General features: G+C 41.9%; 1 protein-coding gene across 1 annotated transcript in view; it reads right to left on the reverse strand.

Moving 5' to 3' along the window:
* Window positions 1-2350: 2350 nt before the first annotated feature.
* The window catches only part of LOC132895266 (interferon-induced GTP-binding protein Mx1), a 66223-nt gene continuing 48122 nt past the window's right edge, over window positions 2351-20451 (reverse strand). Inside the window, exons 9-13 of the mRNA XM_060935646.1 lie at window positions 11173-11314; window positions 10600-10758; window positions 10354-10430; window positions 4191-4445; window positions 2351-3350 (exon numbers count right to left, since the gene is read on the reverse strand). Of these exons, the coding sequence (XP_060791629.1) occupies window positions 3126-3350; window positions 4191-4445; window positions 10354-10430; window positions 10600-10758; window positions 11173-11314 (858 nt within the window). The 3' untranslated portion in view covers window positions 2351-3125. The remainder of the gene's footprint in view (window positions 3351-4190; window positions 4446-10353; window positions 10431-10599; window positions 10759-11172; window positions 11315-20451) is intronic.

Below are 20451 nucleotides of genomic sequence, written 5' to 3' on the forward strand. Positions count from 1 at the left end.
TCTGAAGCAATCTACTGGATTATTTTGTAAATTCTCAAAATGAACGCATGCTGTGCCATCATGGTGGTTTAACGTTAAGCTAGCTAGTCAGTGAAGCTCCACCTGACATGCTAACAAACTCTTTTCAAACTCAAAATCATATTGGGTAGCTAACTTTTACTATAAAAGATTTCTACATTGTTTATTTGACAAGATTGTGCTAAAACATATTTCTGAAAGGACTTCAGATAAGTTAATATTATTCATTTTAGTGTAACTCTGTTTTTACATGCTAACTAACAGTATCCAAGTTACCTAGCTATGTGTTAACATTAGCCGTGGACAAGGCTACGGCAACTTGGCAGGCAAATCCATAGAAAGTCATTTGACTAACCGAGACTGCATAGCTATTGCAATATTACCGCTAGCTCTAAAAGCACAGACAACTTCATTGCAAGCTTTCTCTCGGAATAAAACGTTTATATACCTCAGTATGCTTCCGCAGGTTGGACGGCAAGTTTTTGTAGGCCTTGATGTGGTTTGTTTTAGGTAAACAAAGCAAACTTTTATAAAACAAAACGAATCTTTAATCCTTGCAGAAAACTGAAACATGGGTTCTAGGTATGGCCATGGGTGTGTGCATTCCCCAAAAGAACCGCTTCCTTCCATTCTGCCATCAACTGATCGTGTTCAAATAATGCTGCTGAGAAATCATTGAACTTGATTTTATACAGTCTATGGATGTGACGTAACCCTAGTGATTACTGATAGGCTGTCTCAGTGCCACCTGCATAAAAAACAATCATGTTTTAGAAAAGAAAAGAAAAAAACATCCACTTTAAAAGCTGTTTCATAGTAACAAGTAACGAGGACCTTGATAGAAATGTAGTGGAGTAAAAAGTATGATATTTGTCTTTCAAATGTAGTGAAGTTAAAGTCACAAGTTTCCAAAAAAATACTCAAGTAAAGTACAGATGCTCAAAAAGTGTACTTAAGTATAGTACTCAAGTAAATGTACTTCGTTACTGTGCACCTCTGAGAAACAGACTCCAGCCAACTAATATACTCTGAAATTACACCCAGGATAAACCGCTAACCCAACCCCCAAGCTTTCTGCCATATTGAGACACACTGTCTCCTCATGAGCTCAAAACAGTTTAACTTCTGAAGTCATAAGTATCACAAAAGTGAGCTGTTTCTATGGAATTTTCTCAAACAGTGAATATGATCCCATTTGAGAAGTCTTGGATATGTTCTAGCAGTATTAAAATGGCTGTCATAATATGAACATTGAACATGAACTCACAAATGACTGTGGAAAAATGAAATGCTGCAAAATGTATCACTTATCATGAAAGTATCTTGAAATATTATGACATACTATGTTGATAATAGGCGGCATGGTGGTGTAGTGGTTAGCGCTATCGCCTCACAGCAAGAAGGTCCAGGTTCAAGCCCCGTGGCCGGCAAGGGCCTTTCTGTGCGGAGTTTGCATGTTCTCCCCGTGTCCGCGTGGGTTTCCTCCGAGTGCTCCGGTTTCCCCCACAGTCCAAAGACATGCAGGTTAGGTTAACTGGTGACTCTAAATTGACCGTAGGTGTGAGTGTGAATGGTTGTCTATGTGTCAGCCCTGTGATGATCTGGCGACTTGTCCAGGGTGTACCCCACCTTTCACCCGTAGTCAGCTGGGATAGGCTTGTTGCGACCCTGTAGAACAGGATAAAGTGGCTAGAGATGATATGTTGATAATATTGTCATATAACACTATATGGGAGGAAGAGAAGAGTATGGCTTGATGATGGGGTTGGAGAGTATGGGCAATAAATACATGTACATACCCTGTACTACAATATATGCCTGAAGGTTTATTCCAGGTGAAAAAGAAAGAGAAAGAGACAGCAGTAGACAAACTGAAAAAAAATTAAACCTACGTTATTTTGAAATACAGTGCTAAATTGCGAGAGGAACTTAAAACAAAAGGGATTTTAAATAACCAACACACTTTCAATAATTATGGGAACTAAACTGGTTTATAATATCATAATCAAAGATATGTTTTTTCTCTTTCTCTCTCTCTTTACTGTGGTGATTTTATACCCTTAATGTAACCACACACATATGTAGCCATGCACACATGCCTTGATGTCATCATATAAAGAATAATCTGGTTTATGACAATTGTATTTTGATTCATATGTAAATCACACACATACAGATGAAATCACACACAAAGACTGATTTAATTTTATGCTGATTGTATATTAATTCAAAGTCAAGCATACTGATTTTCAGTAAAGAGTAAATGAAGTTAATTTGATTAATAAGTTGATTTTATGAATGATCATAATTACAGTAAAATACAGTAAAGACATTGAGATTGTTTATACTAAAAGGTTGTTTTCTGCTAAATCACAGGCCTATACAAAAAGTGTTTTATTCTAACTCCAGCACCTGCAGTGTTATATGTTATAATAAGTTAGCCAAGACCATGTTGAATTAAGCAGTTGTTCATTCTGGAGTGTTTTGCATGCTGATGTAATACATTTTATCAAGTTATTCTGAACTGGGTATTGTTACAAGCTGCAATGTGCATTTTCTTTTTTTAATCCTATGGTGTGGTAGACTGGCCAAGGCCATGAGTGTTGTTTGTTTGCACCTGCAACCTGTATGCATTTTTAACCTGATTTGGCTCCAGTCATTTTGTATCATGTATTGTATGCTATGAATACTGTGTTGTTCATGATGTACCACTTCTTATCATATGTTTTGATTCTTTCTGAATTGACCATTCATGCTGGAAAATTTGGCTCGGTTGATACAAAATACAAGAAGCGTGAGATGTACTGCCCAATAGAAAATGTTGAAGTGGTATGATGTGACATGTTAACCAATGAGATTATTTGTATACACTGTTCTTTGGGGTTTTTTTTGGAAGCTGTATAAAATGAGAACTTTGTGATTTTGAGTTGGTTCACTCTGCAGACCAAACATGGCTTTTATTAGTTGATTTAATAAATGTCTAAACTTTTCTGCAACCTCTTGGACTTTGAATCATTTCTGCTTGGAGGGTTTAAGAGTTTCCATGACATTACTTGCCTTAAAGTGATCAACAATAACAACATTTCTGAATCAGACACTATATGTGACTAAAACTTGACCAGGTAGTTGCGGGCCTCCATTAGACGCTTCTGGCGGCTTTGCAGGTTACTGCGTTTGTTGCCAATGTCATGATCTTCTTTCAGCAGCTGATCCATGTTGTTTTTGTCCTGCATGAGCTGTAGCATTTCTCTCTGCAGCTGCACCGCTGACTCCTGCAGCAGCAGGTACCTGGTCATCAGCGGCAGCTGATCAGCCAGACGCTTACTCGCAATCTAAACACATAATAAATAACAAAAAAATTAAGACCATAGCTCCAGTGCAAAACTAAAGAAGAATCAGACATGATATAATCAGGATTCAGGTTGGACAATAGGGTCAATGCTAAATCTTGTTTTTTACTTGCTTTGTTAGCAGGTTTTGGCAAACTATTATTAACTATGACTTGCAATAAAAGTTCCTAAAAGGCAGTAACATGGCTAAATAAATGCTAGCCTTTTATAAATGCTAATAACAAACGAGAGCTAATACAAACATGCCTGGAAAATGTATTTATAGGCTAAGCCTATAAATTAAGGTTGTAAAGTAGCATGAGGTTTAGAATTATTGTGCCATTTTACTGTGGTAAACTAATGTTCTCATCTCATCATCTCTAGCCGCTTTATCCTGTTCTACAGGGTCGCAGGCAAGCTGGAGCCTATCCCAGCTGACTACGGGCGAAAGGCGGGGTACACCCTGGACAAGTCGCCAGGTCATCACAGGGCTGACACATAGACACAGACAACCATTCACACTCACATTCACACCTACGGTCAATTTAGAGTCACCAGTTAACCTAACCTGCATGTCTTTGGACTGTGGGGGAAACCGGAGCACCCGGAGGAAACCGACGCTGACACGGGGAGAACATGCAAACTCCGCACAGAAAGGCCCTTGCCGGCCACGGGGCTCGAACCCAGACCTTCTTGCTGTGAGGCGACAGCGCTAACCACTACACCACCGTGCCGCCCCTAAACTAATGTTAAATTGCTAATAATTACAGCTTGAATTCACAGACATCAGTTAGCATGTTGCTATTCACAAGAAGAAATGAACTATAGCTAATAACCACTGACGCTGTAGTAGGACTTGAGGTGACGCATGAGTTCTTCAAGAGTGGCTGTGTTGTCTGCTTGATTGTATAAACTGCATGAAGCAATGCTAGGGATGCTGGATTTTTGGTTCTCTTCTTCCTCTTGGCGCCTCAGCGTGCTCACGGTGTTGCTGTACGTGCTGTCTTGTGTGTAGATGACCAGTTCCATCTTAAACTGAGTCCTCAGCATCGATTCAGCTTCCGACTCCTTCACCTGCTTTATGCATTCAATCTTTGTCTGGAGGAACAACAAAGAATCATCACACAGTGACATGCTTGAAGATTAGATTCATTGAAAGTTTAAATGTGTTGACTGCAAAGTCATCTGAAACTTTTTTTTTTTGTGCATGGCATTTTCCTATGTCTCACAAGAACAATATCACGTAGACAAGATCTGATCATTTTAAAGTACTGAGGGTCACTTTTCTCTGTTTTGGGACTATTTTCCTACCTCTTGCAGTAAACAGTATGGCCCTACGGAAATAGCCAAATGCAAACGCAGCTCACAGAGCACGCGAGTGAAGTGCACAAGCTGTGATTCGGGACTGAGCCGCTGTGTGTGTGATCCCAGCGCATACCACTTAACACTTGAAAGTGGAAGGATGGCAAGCCTAAAGACAATCATAACTACACAATGGGCAGTATTTGCATCAGTATTTGCAGTATTTTCATACTTTTATACTCTTTAATGAAAGGTGATACAAGGCGGAAGTCCGCGCCGTTTTTCAGCAGTCGCGTCATATGACCTACGCCAGCGAATCGGGAAGGTGGATGTCACAGTGACGTTGTCCAATGACGACGCCAGCTAGAGCTCAGCACAGAGTATCCGCGTATCTCAATGTTTACACAGCACCGGATCAGACACGATCTGGATTGAATACGTGGACGCTGGCGGAGTCCCGTTTCCCGGCGTTTCTAGGCGGTTTAATGTAAACGGACAGTGCATCCGCGAAGAAAACGAGACAGATACGGTCTAATGTAAACTTGGCCTAAGGGTGAGAGGCAGGGTACACCCTGGACAAGTTGCCAGGTTACAAGTTGCATGGCTAACACATACAGACAAACAACCATTCACACCTACGGTCAGGCTACGTTTACATTACGTCGAATCAGCGGATCATCAGATTAATGTTCTTAAAATGATTCGCGTTTACACTAAAACCGTTAGCCGTGCACATAGCAACGCCAATACGCAGATACGCTCGGCTCCGCAGGCATCCTGCGCTCCAAATCACTCCGCCCTGAACAGCGAGTGCCCTCTGGAGGGTGCGCACTCCGGCCCTGCGCAGCTCACACAGCGCGCAAGTGAAGTGCAGAAGCCACGATTCGGGACTGAGCCGCTGTGTGTGTGATCCCAGCGCATATCACTTACTACTTGCAAGTGGAAGGATGGCAAGCCTAAAGACAATCATAACTACACAATGGGCAGTATTTGCATCAGTATTTGCAGTATTTTCATACTTTTATACTCTTTAATGAAAGGTGATACAAGGCGGAAGTCCGCGCCGGTTTTCAGCAGTCGCGTCACATGACCAACGCCAGCGAATCAGGAAGGTGGATGTCACAGTGACGTTGTCCAATGAGACGCCAGCTAGAGCTCAGCACAGCGTATTCGCGTATTCTGAATGTTTACACAGCACCGGACCAGATATGATCTAGATTGAATACGTGGACGCTGGCGGATTCCCGTTTCCTGGCTTTTCCAGGGGGTTTAATGTAAACGGACAGTGCATCCGCGAAGAAAACGAGATAGATACGGTCTAATGTAAACGTAGCCTCAATTTAGAGCCACCAATTAGCCTAATCTGCATGTCTATGGACTGTGGGAAAAACTGGAGCACCTGGAGGAAACCCACGCAGACATGAGGAGAACATGCAAACTCCACACAGAAAGGCCCTCGTCGGCTGCTGGGCTCGAACCTAGGACCTTCTTGCTGTGAGGCAACAGTGCTAACCACTACACCACCATGCCGTGTAGGTATTCTATAAAACTTTAAATCAGAAAAAGTCATTTTTCCCCATGTGAATTTGAAGAAATGAATGAGGTTATCTGACTTAGTAAACAAATATAGTACCTGGCTACTCCCCAAGGTGCAAAGCATTATGGGTATGTGAAAGTGGTCAACGGAACTTTGTCACAACAAAATGGTGACATACAGAAAACATTGTGCCAATTAAAAGCTTATATTATACCAGCAGATCATGTTACATCTAAAAGCTGAAACATGCAGGCATCACAGATCCATATAATTGACCCACAAATGTATTTATTTATTATTTATTCTGCACACTGCTCTCTCTCTCTCTCTCTGTTTATCTGTCTGTCTGTGTGCGCGTGTGTTCACAGCTTCAGATGGGTTAAATGCAGAGGAGTAATTTTGCTGTGTTTGAGTGTACATGTGACAAAAATAAAGGCTGCTTCTTCTTAATTTATTCACAAATATATTTATTCCACTTGAAGTGTACAACAAACCAGCTACCGGATTTGGGACACACTGACATGCTGAACTATTTAGTGTTTGGACTTCTAAATACACTGGAGATGCTAAATGCAGACAAAAGTACAGATTAGGGATCGACCGATATGTTTTTTTCAGGGCCGATACCGATTATTATGGAATTGGGATGCCGATAACCGATATGTGCAACCGATAAATGTAAACATTATAATTCACATGAAATTAAACATAGCACACACTGACAAAGACCTTCATATCCATGAAATGTATGTTTAATTGTAAAATTGAACATGAAATTTTGTGCAGGGAGATGCCAGCAGCATTTGTACAATAAAGTCAAACATTAGTTAGAATAAAATGAGAAATAAAATAATAAAATAAATATTCACCAATAAAAAAAATAAATCACTCCCTACTATATTACAGCTCACCATTTTCAGTGGAAAATAAATGAAAATACACTCTGGATTCTTTTACACTAAGAACTAAGTAAGACTTACCAACTTCAAGTAGTTTTTAAATAACAAACCAAGTGTAGGGAGCTGCCTGCAGCATTTTTTAAAAAGTAAAATCAAACATACAGTAAAGTAGGGTATCACTCCCTTTCCGAATCAGAAGCGCTAGCGAGGAGAATCACTTGCGCAAGAATTATAAATACTAGTCACACCTGGCTTGTTTAAATGTTCAAACAGCGCTTTATAAAGTTGCCTTGACCACCTCTCTGAATGGCTGTCATTCTACTGTTCGAGTAGAACTACTGACACATTCACAACGTTTCCAGACGGGGATTTAAAAATGACTGGAGCCTACGTTATGCTGTTTCAGCGAGACTAGTTGGTTGTAGGCTAATTCAAGTGCTTCCTTCCGTAAGCTAAGTTTGCCTGGCTACACAGATGCAAATGGACAATTTTAACGAGTAGTAGATGAAGAATGTAAACATATAATGATGTTGTGCTTTTGCAACTTGTGTGTTTGTGACTTATTGCGGCAAAAGCAGCGTGTCCTTACCTTGATACGGGCGCCTTGAAACAGTTCAGAGTGTTTAGCTGCGCGTGCCGATTGGCTATATCTCTTGTGCCAAACAAATCAGATGTTGTGGTGGGCGGGACCGTGTTCTTGAACTCAGAGAGGCGAGTGCAGGAAAGGATGTGCAGTGACAGTCGCGTTAGGAACGAAATGGCTACAAAAAGGCATGTTATCGGCATATCGGTAGAAATTATGGCCGATACTGATAACCCTAAAAATGCAGAATATCGGCCCGATATATCGGTCAGGCCGATTATTGGTCGACCCCTAGTACAGATGCCTACCAATATTTCGAGGCAGGTTTCATGCATGCCAGAATGTTATGGGAAATTCCCAATAAAGAAAAATACCTTATAACGACAAAGGTAAGGCCAAATTTGGACTTCTAATAGTAATAAACAAGCCAGGGCCTAGATCTAGCATGTTTTATTGTGTTTAGCCTTGTCTACATTATCAGTACATAACAAACATGCTGCTAGTCAAGCCAAGCACTAAGTCTAATAAAATATATTATGTCCAAAGCCCACATCCAGATATACATTTTAACACTGCACAGAGCTTTCACACTAACCTGATATAAAATGTTCTCCACACACACAGGAATGTTTTACTGGCATCCAGTCTTCTTGTTTAACTGCAGCTCACTATTTTTCTCATATTTCTGGGTTTGCGGGGAAGTGGTGAAAAGTTAAACCAGGCTTATCTTCACATCTGTTATTACATCCAAAAGCACTACTACAAGTTTCTGGCATTGTTCTTTTAGATGTAACTTCTACAATTGTATTTGTAGATGTACTGAATTGGGTTTACAATCACTCGCATTCACTTGTGCCGTTTGTTGTCCAACACAAACCTTGGCCGGATAAGCAAATCCACAATTACAATGATGCCATGTTAAAGGCCCCTATAACTGCATACTTGCTACTGTGGAACTGAGCCCATGCATTCTAAGGCTGAGACAACTAAGTGCTAGCTAGAATGATTTAGTTATCTGTCCAGAAAAATTACGTTATCTAACCTTGCTCTATCTTGCAGTTGCACTCACTAGGCAGGCTTTCATTAACTTTTCCGCTGGCTTTTAGTCGGTGGGAGAGCGGAGTCTGCCATGTTTACCTTCGTCAACTTGTTTTGGTTAAAAGTAGGTCAAACATGCCCCACAGTGGCCACGTGATACTGATGCTTGTTTTCTTTGGCAATTTTTGGAATTGTAAAATGCGGGACGAAGTTTATCTTGGCAAAACAGTGACACACAGGGTACACAGTGTGTGCAGCATTGCAACTTCTCAAAACACCAACAGCTATAGCCACAGAACATCCATCCATCCAACCATTATCTGTAGCCGTTTATCCTGTTCTACAGGGTCACAGGCAAGCTGGAGCCTATCCCAGCTGACTATGGGCGAGAGGCGGGGTACACCCTGGGCAAGTCGCCAGGTTATCGCAGGGCTGACACAGGGACAAACAACCATTCACACTCACATTCACACCTACGGTCAATTTAAAGCCACCAATTAGCCTAACCTGCATGCCTTTGGACTGTGGGGGAAACCGGAGCACCTGGAGGAAACCCATGCAGACACGGGGAGAACATGCAAACTCCACACAGAAAGGTCCTCGTGGGCTGCTGGGCTCAAACCCAGGACCTTCTTGCTGTGAGGTGACAGTACTAACCACTACACCACCATGCCGCCGCCACAGAACATTTTGCACAGAATTCAAATTTGCAGTCAGCACCTTTAAAGCTATACGGCCTGTCAATTTCATAAAATCGGTGAAATTTAATTCCCTCTGAAATTTGGTCACTGTGATAAATGTTTATTTCTGCAATATCTAAAAAATCCAGGCCATTCTGCAGTTGGGAAGTTATTTAATTTGAGTGGATTCCCTAGCAAATAATGTGCATGAAATCGCTTGCTTCGTGCAGTCAAGCAAGCAGAGGAAGTCCGGTGTGCACATACACAGGTTTACCTGCTTCTTCTTCTTTTCCTTCTTCTTTTGGGTTTTGCTGCAGCTGGCATCCAGTGTTACATTACTGCCATCTACAGGTTTACCTTGATCGTACACTGACAGTTACATCATTCTGTCACTGAACGAACAGCTGATCACATGGAGGTGCTCGCTGATGGCTGATATTTATTAGTTTGGTTCTGAGTTTCCTTTCCTTCACAACATAATGTCTTTTCTCCTCACTTTCTGTTACTGTAGTCGGTCTTTCATGCTTCATTTGCACCCTCCATTTTCCTCTCCTGTTTCAAATTTGTATCCCACAATGCCTTGCATGAACGGGGAAAGCCCACCAGGTGATGCATGACGTAGTATCTTGAATTGGGTCATGGTGAAGCAAGAAAAATAGCAGAGAATTTAGGGCCATGTGGCCCTAAATTCATTAATTGTTCTATTTAAAAAAAAATAATAATAATAAAATTGGAAGTCTGTGATTCAAATTCAGTAGCTTTCGGTCCACTAAACAAAAATAATTGGGTGTCAGAGAAAATTCTTTTTATGACCTAAACTTGAAAAATCTGAAAGGCAGTCTACCTTTAACTATTGTGCTAGGTCTTTTGTTCATGTCTAACATATATTGTCATATGGTGCTCATGCTCCATCACTCATCAGCAGAGTTCGTCCATATAGTTTATTGATGTAAATAGGAGGACCTACCTTTGCCATTTTGAGGAGATTGGGGAAACCCAAGAAGCTGTATTGAGCCAGTTGAATGAAGGCCTTCCGAATGAGATCTAAAGACAGATGGGGAAATTTCTGTAAATACAGTGTCCTGTAATAAAACTCAATACAAACACCAAAGGAAACCCAGAATGTGGTTAGGCTCTGTGGAAATATGAAAGTCTTTCTCTATATACTGTAGGTGTATGAGCATTTAACTTCAAACAAGTTCATGACATATACCTGAGATTTCCTTCAGTTTCCTGATGGCAGGTTCTTCCAGTTGCTTGATCTGGTCCTTCACTATCACCTCAAAGGTCTTGTAGTTGATGAATCCTGGGAGTTCTCTGCCTCTGTATTTTTTTTCATATTTCTGCACTTCTTCCTCAATCCTCGTGTTAACTAGAAAAATCCCCAAAGTATTCAGGTATACGAGTATAACACTTGTCTAACCTTTCAACACAGTTTATGAAATTATCACAATATTGATTTCAACCTCTTTATTCTTCATCACTTGCAACACTTTTCCAGCTTAGATAACCAACTGGGTAGGATTTCTTCCATATATTTAACAAATGAAGTGTTAGGAATTTTGGCAATTTGGTTTTCACTTTCAAACAGTGTCTGGACAAATGATTTCCAAATTTTCAAGCTTATCACCTTTCTATCTAAATATCTAATGTAGTCAAACATTCTGTATTTTGACACTTGCTTGATAAAAAAAAAGTGTGGGTAACAGAGTTAGAACTGTGTGAAAGCAGGGGGCCAGGCACCATGTCCCTAATGTCTGTAATATATCAACACACCACTACTCACATGTCTCTCCTGAGCTGTCCAGATGATTCTTCCAGAGAAAAAAGTGCTGCCGCAGATCTGAGAAGATGTTGAAATGTTGGACGCTCTTCAGCTCCTCTCCAGTCGTGAGGTTAATTGTGTCCTGATTGAATGCTGTGATTTTCTAATACACACCATAAAAACAAAAATCATTAGTGAACTTGAAAACACCAAAATTTTATAGAAAAGCCACACATGTATTAAATAAATAGAAAAGACTAGACTACGTAGATGGTTAATTTTCTGGGACACATTAAATTTAATATCTAACAATGCTAGCTTTTACAAGGCAAAATAACATTTGAAATGTAGAAAAAGTAGGCTGAGATTCAATACTGTGTACATTTTTCATTACATTGGCATTTTTTAAATTTCTTGGTTGTTCTTCATGTCCAAAGAAGACTTTTCATTTAGCAATTCATTGGTGAGCTTGGATGTGACTCTGTAGTCCCAATCTCGAGGCGTAGAGTCTGGAGCAACATGGTCATTGAAATTCAGTGGCTGTGATCATTGCTGGTGTTGAGCGTCATTTTTCTCTTGCAGTGATGAGTTTTTGGCAGCGAGCCACCTCAAAGTTAGAAGAGGCTTGGTGGACTGACACTTGCAATTGAGGTCAAACAGCGGAGCATGTCTCTAGATTCTTGGGTTTGAAGTTGGCTTTGACAGTGTCCTTGAATCATTTCTATGGTCAACCTTTGTGTCTCTTTCCACATGTGAGTTCTCTGTACAACAGGGATCTGGGGATGCAGTGCTCTTCCATTTGGATGATATGCCTCACCCACCAGACCTGAGCCTTGATGAGCATGGATTCAATGCTGGTACATTCAGCACGGTCCAAGACTTCGAGGTTTGTGATGCAATCCTGCCACCGGATTCCAAGTATGAAGCGGAGAACTTGCATGTGGAAGTTTTCCAGGTTTTTGATGTGCCTGCGATATAGTGTCCAGGTTTCACATCCATAGAGAAGACAGGACTACCGCATTGCAGACTTTGAGTTTTGTTGTCAAACGGATGTTGTGCTGGTTAAGCACTCTTATGAAGCCTTCCCACAGCCTGGCTTGCTTTGCTAATCTGAGCTTCAATTTCTCTGTCTAGTGAGCCATCCTGAGAAAGGGTGCTTCCAAGGTAATTGAAGCGCTCAACATTAACGAGCTGGGTGCCATCTATGGCCCTGTCCACACGGCAACGGATTCAGGTGACTCCGATACAATTGCTTATCGTTTAGGCCTGGCGTCCACAAGGCACCGGCGTTTTGGGTGCCCAAAACGCAATCTTTTTGAGAACGGGTTCCAGAGTGGAAAGATCTGGCAACGTTGCCGTTGTGAAGTCGTCTGGATGAGTAGAACGGATTAGATTACGATGACATCACAACCACATGACTGTGAGTGCTTCACGCCGGGTAGAAGTGTAACGAACTCGATGCAAGTTGTCAACAAATCCTATAACTTGGTTCATGAAACGCGCTTACAAAATATTTTCACTGTGAATATTTATTGTGTAATGGTGCAAAGTGAGAGAGAGAGAGACTCTGCCCTTAGGGCAGAGTCAATCCCGCCAGCAAAAATAGGGAAAAAAAGGAGCGATCTCACCTCTTCAGATGTTGGTTTTAGTCCTAAAATACATTCCTCAAAAAGGGCGTAGAAGAGCAAATTAATCCATCAACGTGTAGCATTCAATTTATTCCGGACCATTAAAGACGCCGCCTTCCGCGTAGAATCATATGTCATCCTCGCCACCATATTGGATAGGTCAAAGCGGAGAATAAAGATTCATGTGCTGCGTTTAACTGTACCAACAGGTTTACCGTCCAAACGAGATCACATGGGATTACCTTTCACAGGTGAGAAACAACAAATTAATCCATCAACGTGTAGCATTCAATTTATTCCGGACCATTAAAGACGCCGCCTTCCGCGTAGAATCATACGTCATCCTCGCCGCCATATTGGATAGGTCAAAGCGGAGAATAAAGATTAGCTGCATTTAACTGTACCAACAGGTTTGCCGTCCAAACGAGATCACATGGGATTACCTTTCACAGGTGAGACTGGAAAAATACTTTTCATTGTATTTGGTCATTATAATGTAATTTTACAAACAGATTTTCCTGACTTTGTGGCTAATATGAAGTCTCGCACATAATAGTTTATGCTCATGCGTCCTTACTTCTTCTATTGTTCTGGTGTCTCCGAAGGGACCGTCTTACAGCGCCCCTAGAGGTGTGGCATGTGTATTGCATCATTTTCAGCAAGCGTTGCGTTGCCATATGGACCTGATATTTTACTGATCGTTGCCCATTTGGACGCGATATATTTTTAAATAACATCTCATTGTCGTTGTCGTGTGGATGTAGCCTATGATGATGGTTGGCTTGGAGTGGCTTGTGTTTGGTGCAGGCTGATTGAGCACTTCGGTCTTGCTGAGGCTGACAATCAGGCCAAATAGCTTTGAAGCTTCTGAGGAGTGATCATACATCAACTGCAAGTCAGACACTTCATGGGCCACTAACACAGTCGTCTGCAAAAAGAGCTTCCTGGGTAAGGTTTTGGAAGATTTTTGTTTTTGCTGTGAGGCAGTGAAGGTCAAAAAAGGAGCCATCCAGACACTATCTGATGTAAAGGAGCCATCCAGACACTATTCTTCAGCAAGTCCAGCATACGCCTTTCTCCAGGCCCTGGGCTGCATAAGACAACATGGAGGTGAAGAAGAGGTTGAAGAGGACTGGAGCTAGGGCACGGCCCTGTTTTACACCATTACTGATCTCAAAAGCCTCTGTCACATTACTACTGGAGAGGACCTGACCAGTCATACCTTCATGAAAGAGCTGGATGATTTTGACAAATTTCAGAGGGAATTTGATGCACTCAAGGATTGTCCAGAATGCTTTCTTGTTGATAGTGTCAAAGGCTTTCATCAGGTCAATGGAGACTGAATAGAGGGGCATATGTTGCTCTATGTACTTTTCTTGAAGCTGTCTCCTTACAAAAATCATATCCCTGGTGCTTCGGCCTGGCCTGAAGTCACACTGTGCCTCTGGAAGATTCTGCTCAGAAATAGTGATGAGTCTGTTGAGAATAACTTGAGTGAAGATCTTTCTGGCAATCAAGAGGAGTGAGATGCCCCTGTAGTTCCTGCAGTCTGCCTTACTACCTTTTATTCTTGTAGGGGGAGATGATCAGGGCATTGTGGAAGTCATCTGGCATCTTCTCCTCTTCCCACACATTCTGCAGGACATCATGAAAGGTGTCGAGGACAGCAGTCTGAGTGAATGACCTTGATGTCCGTAACGTCACAGCAGGAAGTCTATCGGGCTCATCGCCATTTCCGCTATACTAAAACACAGAGCTGACTGCAACTCCGATCTAGAGCCCTGCACTCCCGCAGGAGTCCCGCGGGACCTGTGGGACCCGACACAAAGCAGTGCGGCGCGGGACAAATTTTGAAAGCTCATTGCGGGCGCGGGTGGGAGGGGGAGTGCACAATGTGGGAGCGGGCGGGAGAGGTGATAAGCTGCAGTCCCGCTAACTAAAAATGTGTTTAAAATAAAATTTATAAATTATTAATTTATGTCTATCATATATAATTTGTGCTGGATATTTTATTTGGCATTGATAAAAACATTTTAAGATGCCTAAATTTGCGGATGTGGTCTAATCTCGCGTACGTTTCTGATTCCTTTCCGCTCTTCTGTGTTTGAGATCTCCGATCATGGCAGAAGAGCAGAGCTCCTCTAGTGAAGCTCACAGTGCTTCAGAAGTAGTGCTGCTTTAAAAAGAGGTACATTCGCGCATTTGGGAAACGCACCCCTGAAAGTGAGCTGTAGATATTTATGCTCAAATCCACTCAAAGTAGGGGGCGGGGCACCATCACGCTGTGTCTTTAAATTATATTAATTTCTTATAGGCCTACTTGTATTTCCTAGAATATAAATGTGAGGAGTGACATATAAGCTATGTGCAATGTACAATATTCTTAATATCCACTGTCGATTTTGGTAGGTGTGTTGGGTATCTCTGTAAAGCCTCAGCTGCGCATGCTGCCTGGCAACACGCACCCTCGCTACGTGTGCTAGGTGAAGGATCGGTCAGTGGAGAGCTCAGCTAAGCTCAGCATGTTTAATTCCCCAAGCCAATGACAAGAACTTTCGTGAGAAATAACGCGAACGTCTGCATCATGCGGGATTTGTGGGCGGGAGCGAGACAAAATATGGCAGGCTCGGGCGGGAGCGGGACTGAAAATCATAATTCTTTGCGGGAGCGGTACTGCAAATTCTGTCCCGCGCAGACCTCTACTCCGATCCTCCATTTTGAGCTAATTTATCGCCATGCCACATAGATGCGTTTTTGGCTGGTACAGCAGCATGACAGAAGCTGGATTTATGTTGCATTCATGGCCCAAGAATGTTCAAACTGCAAAGATTTGGACATGTTTTGCAGGAAGTTCATGGGCCCATTGGGCACTTATGAAGTGGTCTCTCCTCTGCTCTGCACATTTTACTGAAGACTCGTATGAGACCTCTGATCTGTTGAGGAGCGTTGGCTATAAGCCCGTATTGAAAGAGGGTGCAGTACCAACAATTAAATAAAAAGAAAACTACAAGAAAAGGAAAGTTATTTATTTATTTATTTATTTTTAAAAGGAAAGTGAGTTCAGTTGCACCAGTCCTCCCAGAGTGAGCCAAGGGTTGTTGCTAAAACCCGGGACGGAACAGGACATGACATATCACTCAGGCAGTGACCTCCCCGCAGTTGTTGCTAAAACTAGTGACATCCCATTCCATCCCAGGTTTTAGTAACTGCCTGAGCCCAGCAGTAATGGCGGAATGCACAGTATGAAGAAAAGTGAATGAGTGGAGCAGCCATCTGATTTCTAAACTGGATATTGCTGCCATCTCACCCTTACATGGAAGAAGTGAATGAATGGAGAACTGAACAAACAACTGAAAGTCAGAATGTTTCAAAAATAATCGGCCACAAGATCGGCCTTCAAGAAGCAAGAACACAGGCGGATAAGCTCCGACTCTCATTTGGATTAAAAAAAACATTGTTTACCTGCATTTAGATTAATACATGTAACTTGTATTGTGTGTTTAAGTTACCAGTATAAGATTAGTTAATTTGCTTCAGAATGTGATTGTCTCAGTTCATCTGATTATTTAATTAGCCTTTTACATTTTATCAGTGAAAATGCATGCATGTACATGTATGTTGCATAAGTTATAACACCTATCCTGTTTTAATGAGAGTCAACCCACAATCAATGAAGTCAAATCAGTCTTAGTTGAGCAAGTTGGCAATGGTATTTCTTACTTTCACCGTAAATTTTTATTTATATGACTTGCCTATAGCTGTCAAAGGCCTCGGCCTTAAAACCGGTTCCTGCTGTGATGTCACGCACTCAGGGCTGGCTGGCTCAGCGGAGCAGCTAGAATGCCAACTTTGCGGTCGATTTTAACTCTCAAAAATATTTTTTAAAATTCCCATTTATGCAGCATATAAGAGTCAAGGATGGAGATACAATCCACTCAGAAATTTATTTAAAAATAAAGGTTCTGCGTATCTCCTTTAAGGTCTACTGCCTAATATATCTCAGCAGGGATGCCATCCTTTCCTGATGCTCTACCCGAGTTAGTCTGGAAGATTGCTTTCTTGATCTTATCAACAGAGGGCAGTAAGTCCAGCTCATCTTGATTTGACTCAATACAGCAGGTCAATAGTGGAGGGGCTGTTAAGCAGATTACTGAAGTGTTCTACCTATCCTTCTCTCAGTCCTGCCTGGTCTTTGATCAGAGTGGTGCCCTCCAAAGACAGCAGTGGAGAGCAGCCAGAACTTGTGGGGCCATACACTGTCTTCAAGGAGCTGAAGAACTCCTTGGCATTGTGGGAGTCTGCATACCTCTGTACTTCTTCAGCTTTGTGCTGCCACCACTGGTACTGCATCTTTCACAGGTCTGACTGAACTTTTTTGTGAAGTTTCTTGAGCTTGTGAGAGTGGGTGTGTAGGCACTTATGTTGGTGAGGTGTCTAGACTTGCTGAGTGGAATGGGCAGCTTTATGAGGTGTTCAATGATCCCGGCTAGAAGAACAGGTATGCTTTTGAGCAGAGCTGACTTGCTGGTGAACCCTAATCCATGGAGCCTGTCCTCAGCTTGGGGTTTCCCCTTCCAGAAAAATGTGTATCCACCTCCCTCTTCCTTCATAGACCCTTCATCAGCAAACCAGGTTTTGCTAAGTGCAGCAATGTCAACCTTGTATCTCTACAGTTCTCTGGTGACTAGCGCCATCCTTCTCTTGAGTCTGGTGGTGCCAGCTTTGTCTAGCAGTGACATTCCATCCCCCCATGATGAGCTTCATTCATCTTTTGGTTTGTTTGACCACTGAGGGATGAGTCTGCCCGCCACAGTTTGCTGGCCAGACAATTTAAGGGCAAACATTTGGTTGGGGCACCTATTCTAGCCTCCTTCCTCATGTGAGGATGGGCATTGATGTCTTAAAGAGGCTGCCCAGACACCCTGGGTGCTGTCGGACCTTACTGTTGTCCTGGGTCAGAAAAGAATGACCACAGGCCCAAGGGCCACCTACGTGCAGGTTTATGACTACAACACACAGTAGTCACCGCCACCTGTTGCTTCAACATGCGCCCATCACTGCAAGACTTGTTCTATGTGCACTGACTGATCAAATTGCTTAACGGACCTGTACAGGAATATTTTAAAAGTGGAAGAACCATTGCACTGGGGTAGTCCCAGTCTCTTAGCCTGAGGAGTCTTGATCCAGTGGCATGAGAGACCATTATGACTAGAGACATCCCGGCTGCAGTGGATGACCAGGACTGCTTAGTGTCACATCTATGCTCTTGTAGGTGTAATTAATGATTTTGTGTATTTAAGTTTGGGTAAGTGATCACTCTTTAATAGTTACATGAAATCAGTCTCATTAAATTTGAAGGTTAATAGTTAAAATGAATCAATCCTATTGAATCGTTTAATTTGACTCATTTGAATTGAATCATATCATAGAATCAGTCTCATTTGAATCGTGTGAAGTGAATCATTCAATGAATCGAGTCAATGAATCAAACCAGGGAATCATTTAGTGAATCGTTCAATGAATCATTTAGTGAATCAAGTGAATCATTTAGTGCATCAAGTGAATCATTTAGAATTTGATAATTCAAATTTATCACTTACCAAACTGCATCTAATTATTCATACACCTTAGGAGTTCTTTGACGATGTGGGTGACTTCAAAGTATTGGAAACAACAGACAACACCACAACTTCAATAATACTGGAGTTTATTATAAAAAGATAAAAATTTTAATAAAAAGAAAAGGAAAAATTGAACAATCTAATAGCAGCAGAATTGAAATCTTCTGTAAACAGAGTGTGTGTGTGTGTGTGTGTGTGTGTGTGTGTGTGTGTGTGTGTGTGTGTGAGAAAAGAGAGAGAGAGAGACCTTGGCTCTCTCTCTAAGTTGGAATGTGTCTGTACCAGGACGTGCTATCTGCAATCTTGGTATGTGTGTGTGTGTCCGTGCCAGGACGGACCAGGGTGTCTTATCTGCAATCTTGGAGGAGGGGAATCCTCAAAGTTTAGTGAGCACGTGTGTGTATAAGCAGTTTTAGCTTGTGAGTTAACTGAACAAAAGTATTTCTAACTAGCCATGTGCTTCCAGGCCTAGTGTGTAAAACCTGAAGGCTTTAATTAAAATTAAACATTCAAACAGTCATCTGTAGTTTATATGGCTTTAAATGTAAACAGGAGAATTGCTATCAAGGTTGAATTAAACTTAGGACTTATGATATTTAATTCAAAGATGAGATACAGGACCTCTTGGAACAAAGGGGAAGGAGGAGGGGTTTGCCACGTGTTTCCTTTCTAGAACAAAGAGTTTAGCTCTGCCTTGCTAGCTTAAACATGCGGTCAGGGCCTGTTTGGGCCTGTGAACACGTGTTGAAAGCCCTCCTTGGAGAGAGAGACTTTTCAAACAGCTAAACCCTCTTAGCTTTCTAGTATTACCCGAGTTACTGAAATCTTAATGAGATCAGGATATGTGTGAGTAATGAAATTAGAATGTTAGGAGAGAGACAGAACATGCAAGACTTACTGATTAACCAAATTAAAATCAATAGTACCAAATAATAGAAAATCAACAATAATACAGTGTGCACACTTATTTCTGAATCTAACTTCACACTTAGTGAATTAATTACTAAAACTAATCTTTCGCCCAGTGCCTTTTCTTACTGCAAAAGGTCTCACCTTTGTAGGAAGCACCGTCTCACTGGAGAAGTCGATCTTGGAGAGGAAGTTTGCGCTTCGGTGAGGAAGAGAGAGATTGCTGTGAAGATCTTCGTGGATGATGATGAAAGTCTTTTCAGCAGTGCCGCGCGCACGGATTTAAGAAGAGAAAAGGGGGGGCCAGCCACTTTTCTAAGCAAAAATAAATTTGCTTTCACTTGCCGTTGCGTGCGCCTTTAAAAGAAAATGATACTTGCAAAAACCGGTTTAATAACTCGCTTGAGTTGATGATCGCGTGTTTCTGAAATCTAACTTGATCAGAGTTAGATAGAGGAGGAAACGCGCGGTTCAGACGTCTGATGGTGAGTCTCGGTTGGAGTCCGACGCGAAAGAGCGAAGATGGCCGAGTTCCAAGTCCTTTTGTTGAAACCTGAGGAATGTGTACGTGATCCCGCCCAGGCGTGACGTAGTCAACGCGGAAGTTGGCTGGGAATTGTAGTTCTTAGACCAAGATGGCGGCATGATACCTACACTCTGATGCACTCCACAGCACTTGCTGACACTGCCTTTGTGACTGAGTTTTAGTGGTGATCTCTTCTGTTCACTCTGCCAGGAATCAGTCTTCATATGCAATAGGGCTGACAAACCCAAACTTAGCTCACCAAGGGTTTCAGACCCATCGGCTACCTGCCAAAGCCATTGTTCGGGGGGTGGTCACTGTCACATGCTGTCAGCTTCATGAAGCCACAGGTGAGAGCTGAGTGCAAGTAGAGGACCAATAACAGACAAACTTTCCTGAACAGAATAAGGCAAGCCCCCCTAGCCAAAGATACTGCCTCTACCAGACACCCCAAACCCCCTTTTTTAGTTGTAATATAATTGATGTAATTAAGCTTTTTGTTTTTTTGTCTTGACTAGCTTGCTAATTTAGTTACTGCGCCAGCAAGTGGTATTGTAGATTTGCAGTCATGGCACAGTGTTTTACTAACAAACTTCCGTAAGTTGATTTAGGAAGGTAT

The sequence above is a fragment of the Neoarius graeffei genome, chromosome 12 (genome assembly GCF_027579695.1).
Source record: "Neoarius graeffei isolate fNeoGra1 chromosome 12, fNeoGra1.pri, whole genome shotgun sequence".
Classification (NCBI taxonomy): Eukaryota; Metazoa; Chordata; class Actinopteri; order Siluriformes; family Ariidae; genus Neoarius; species Neoarius graeffei.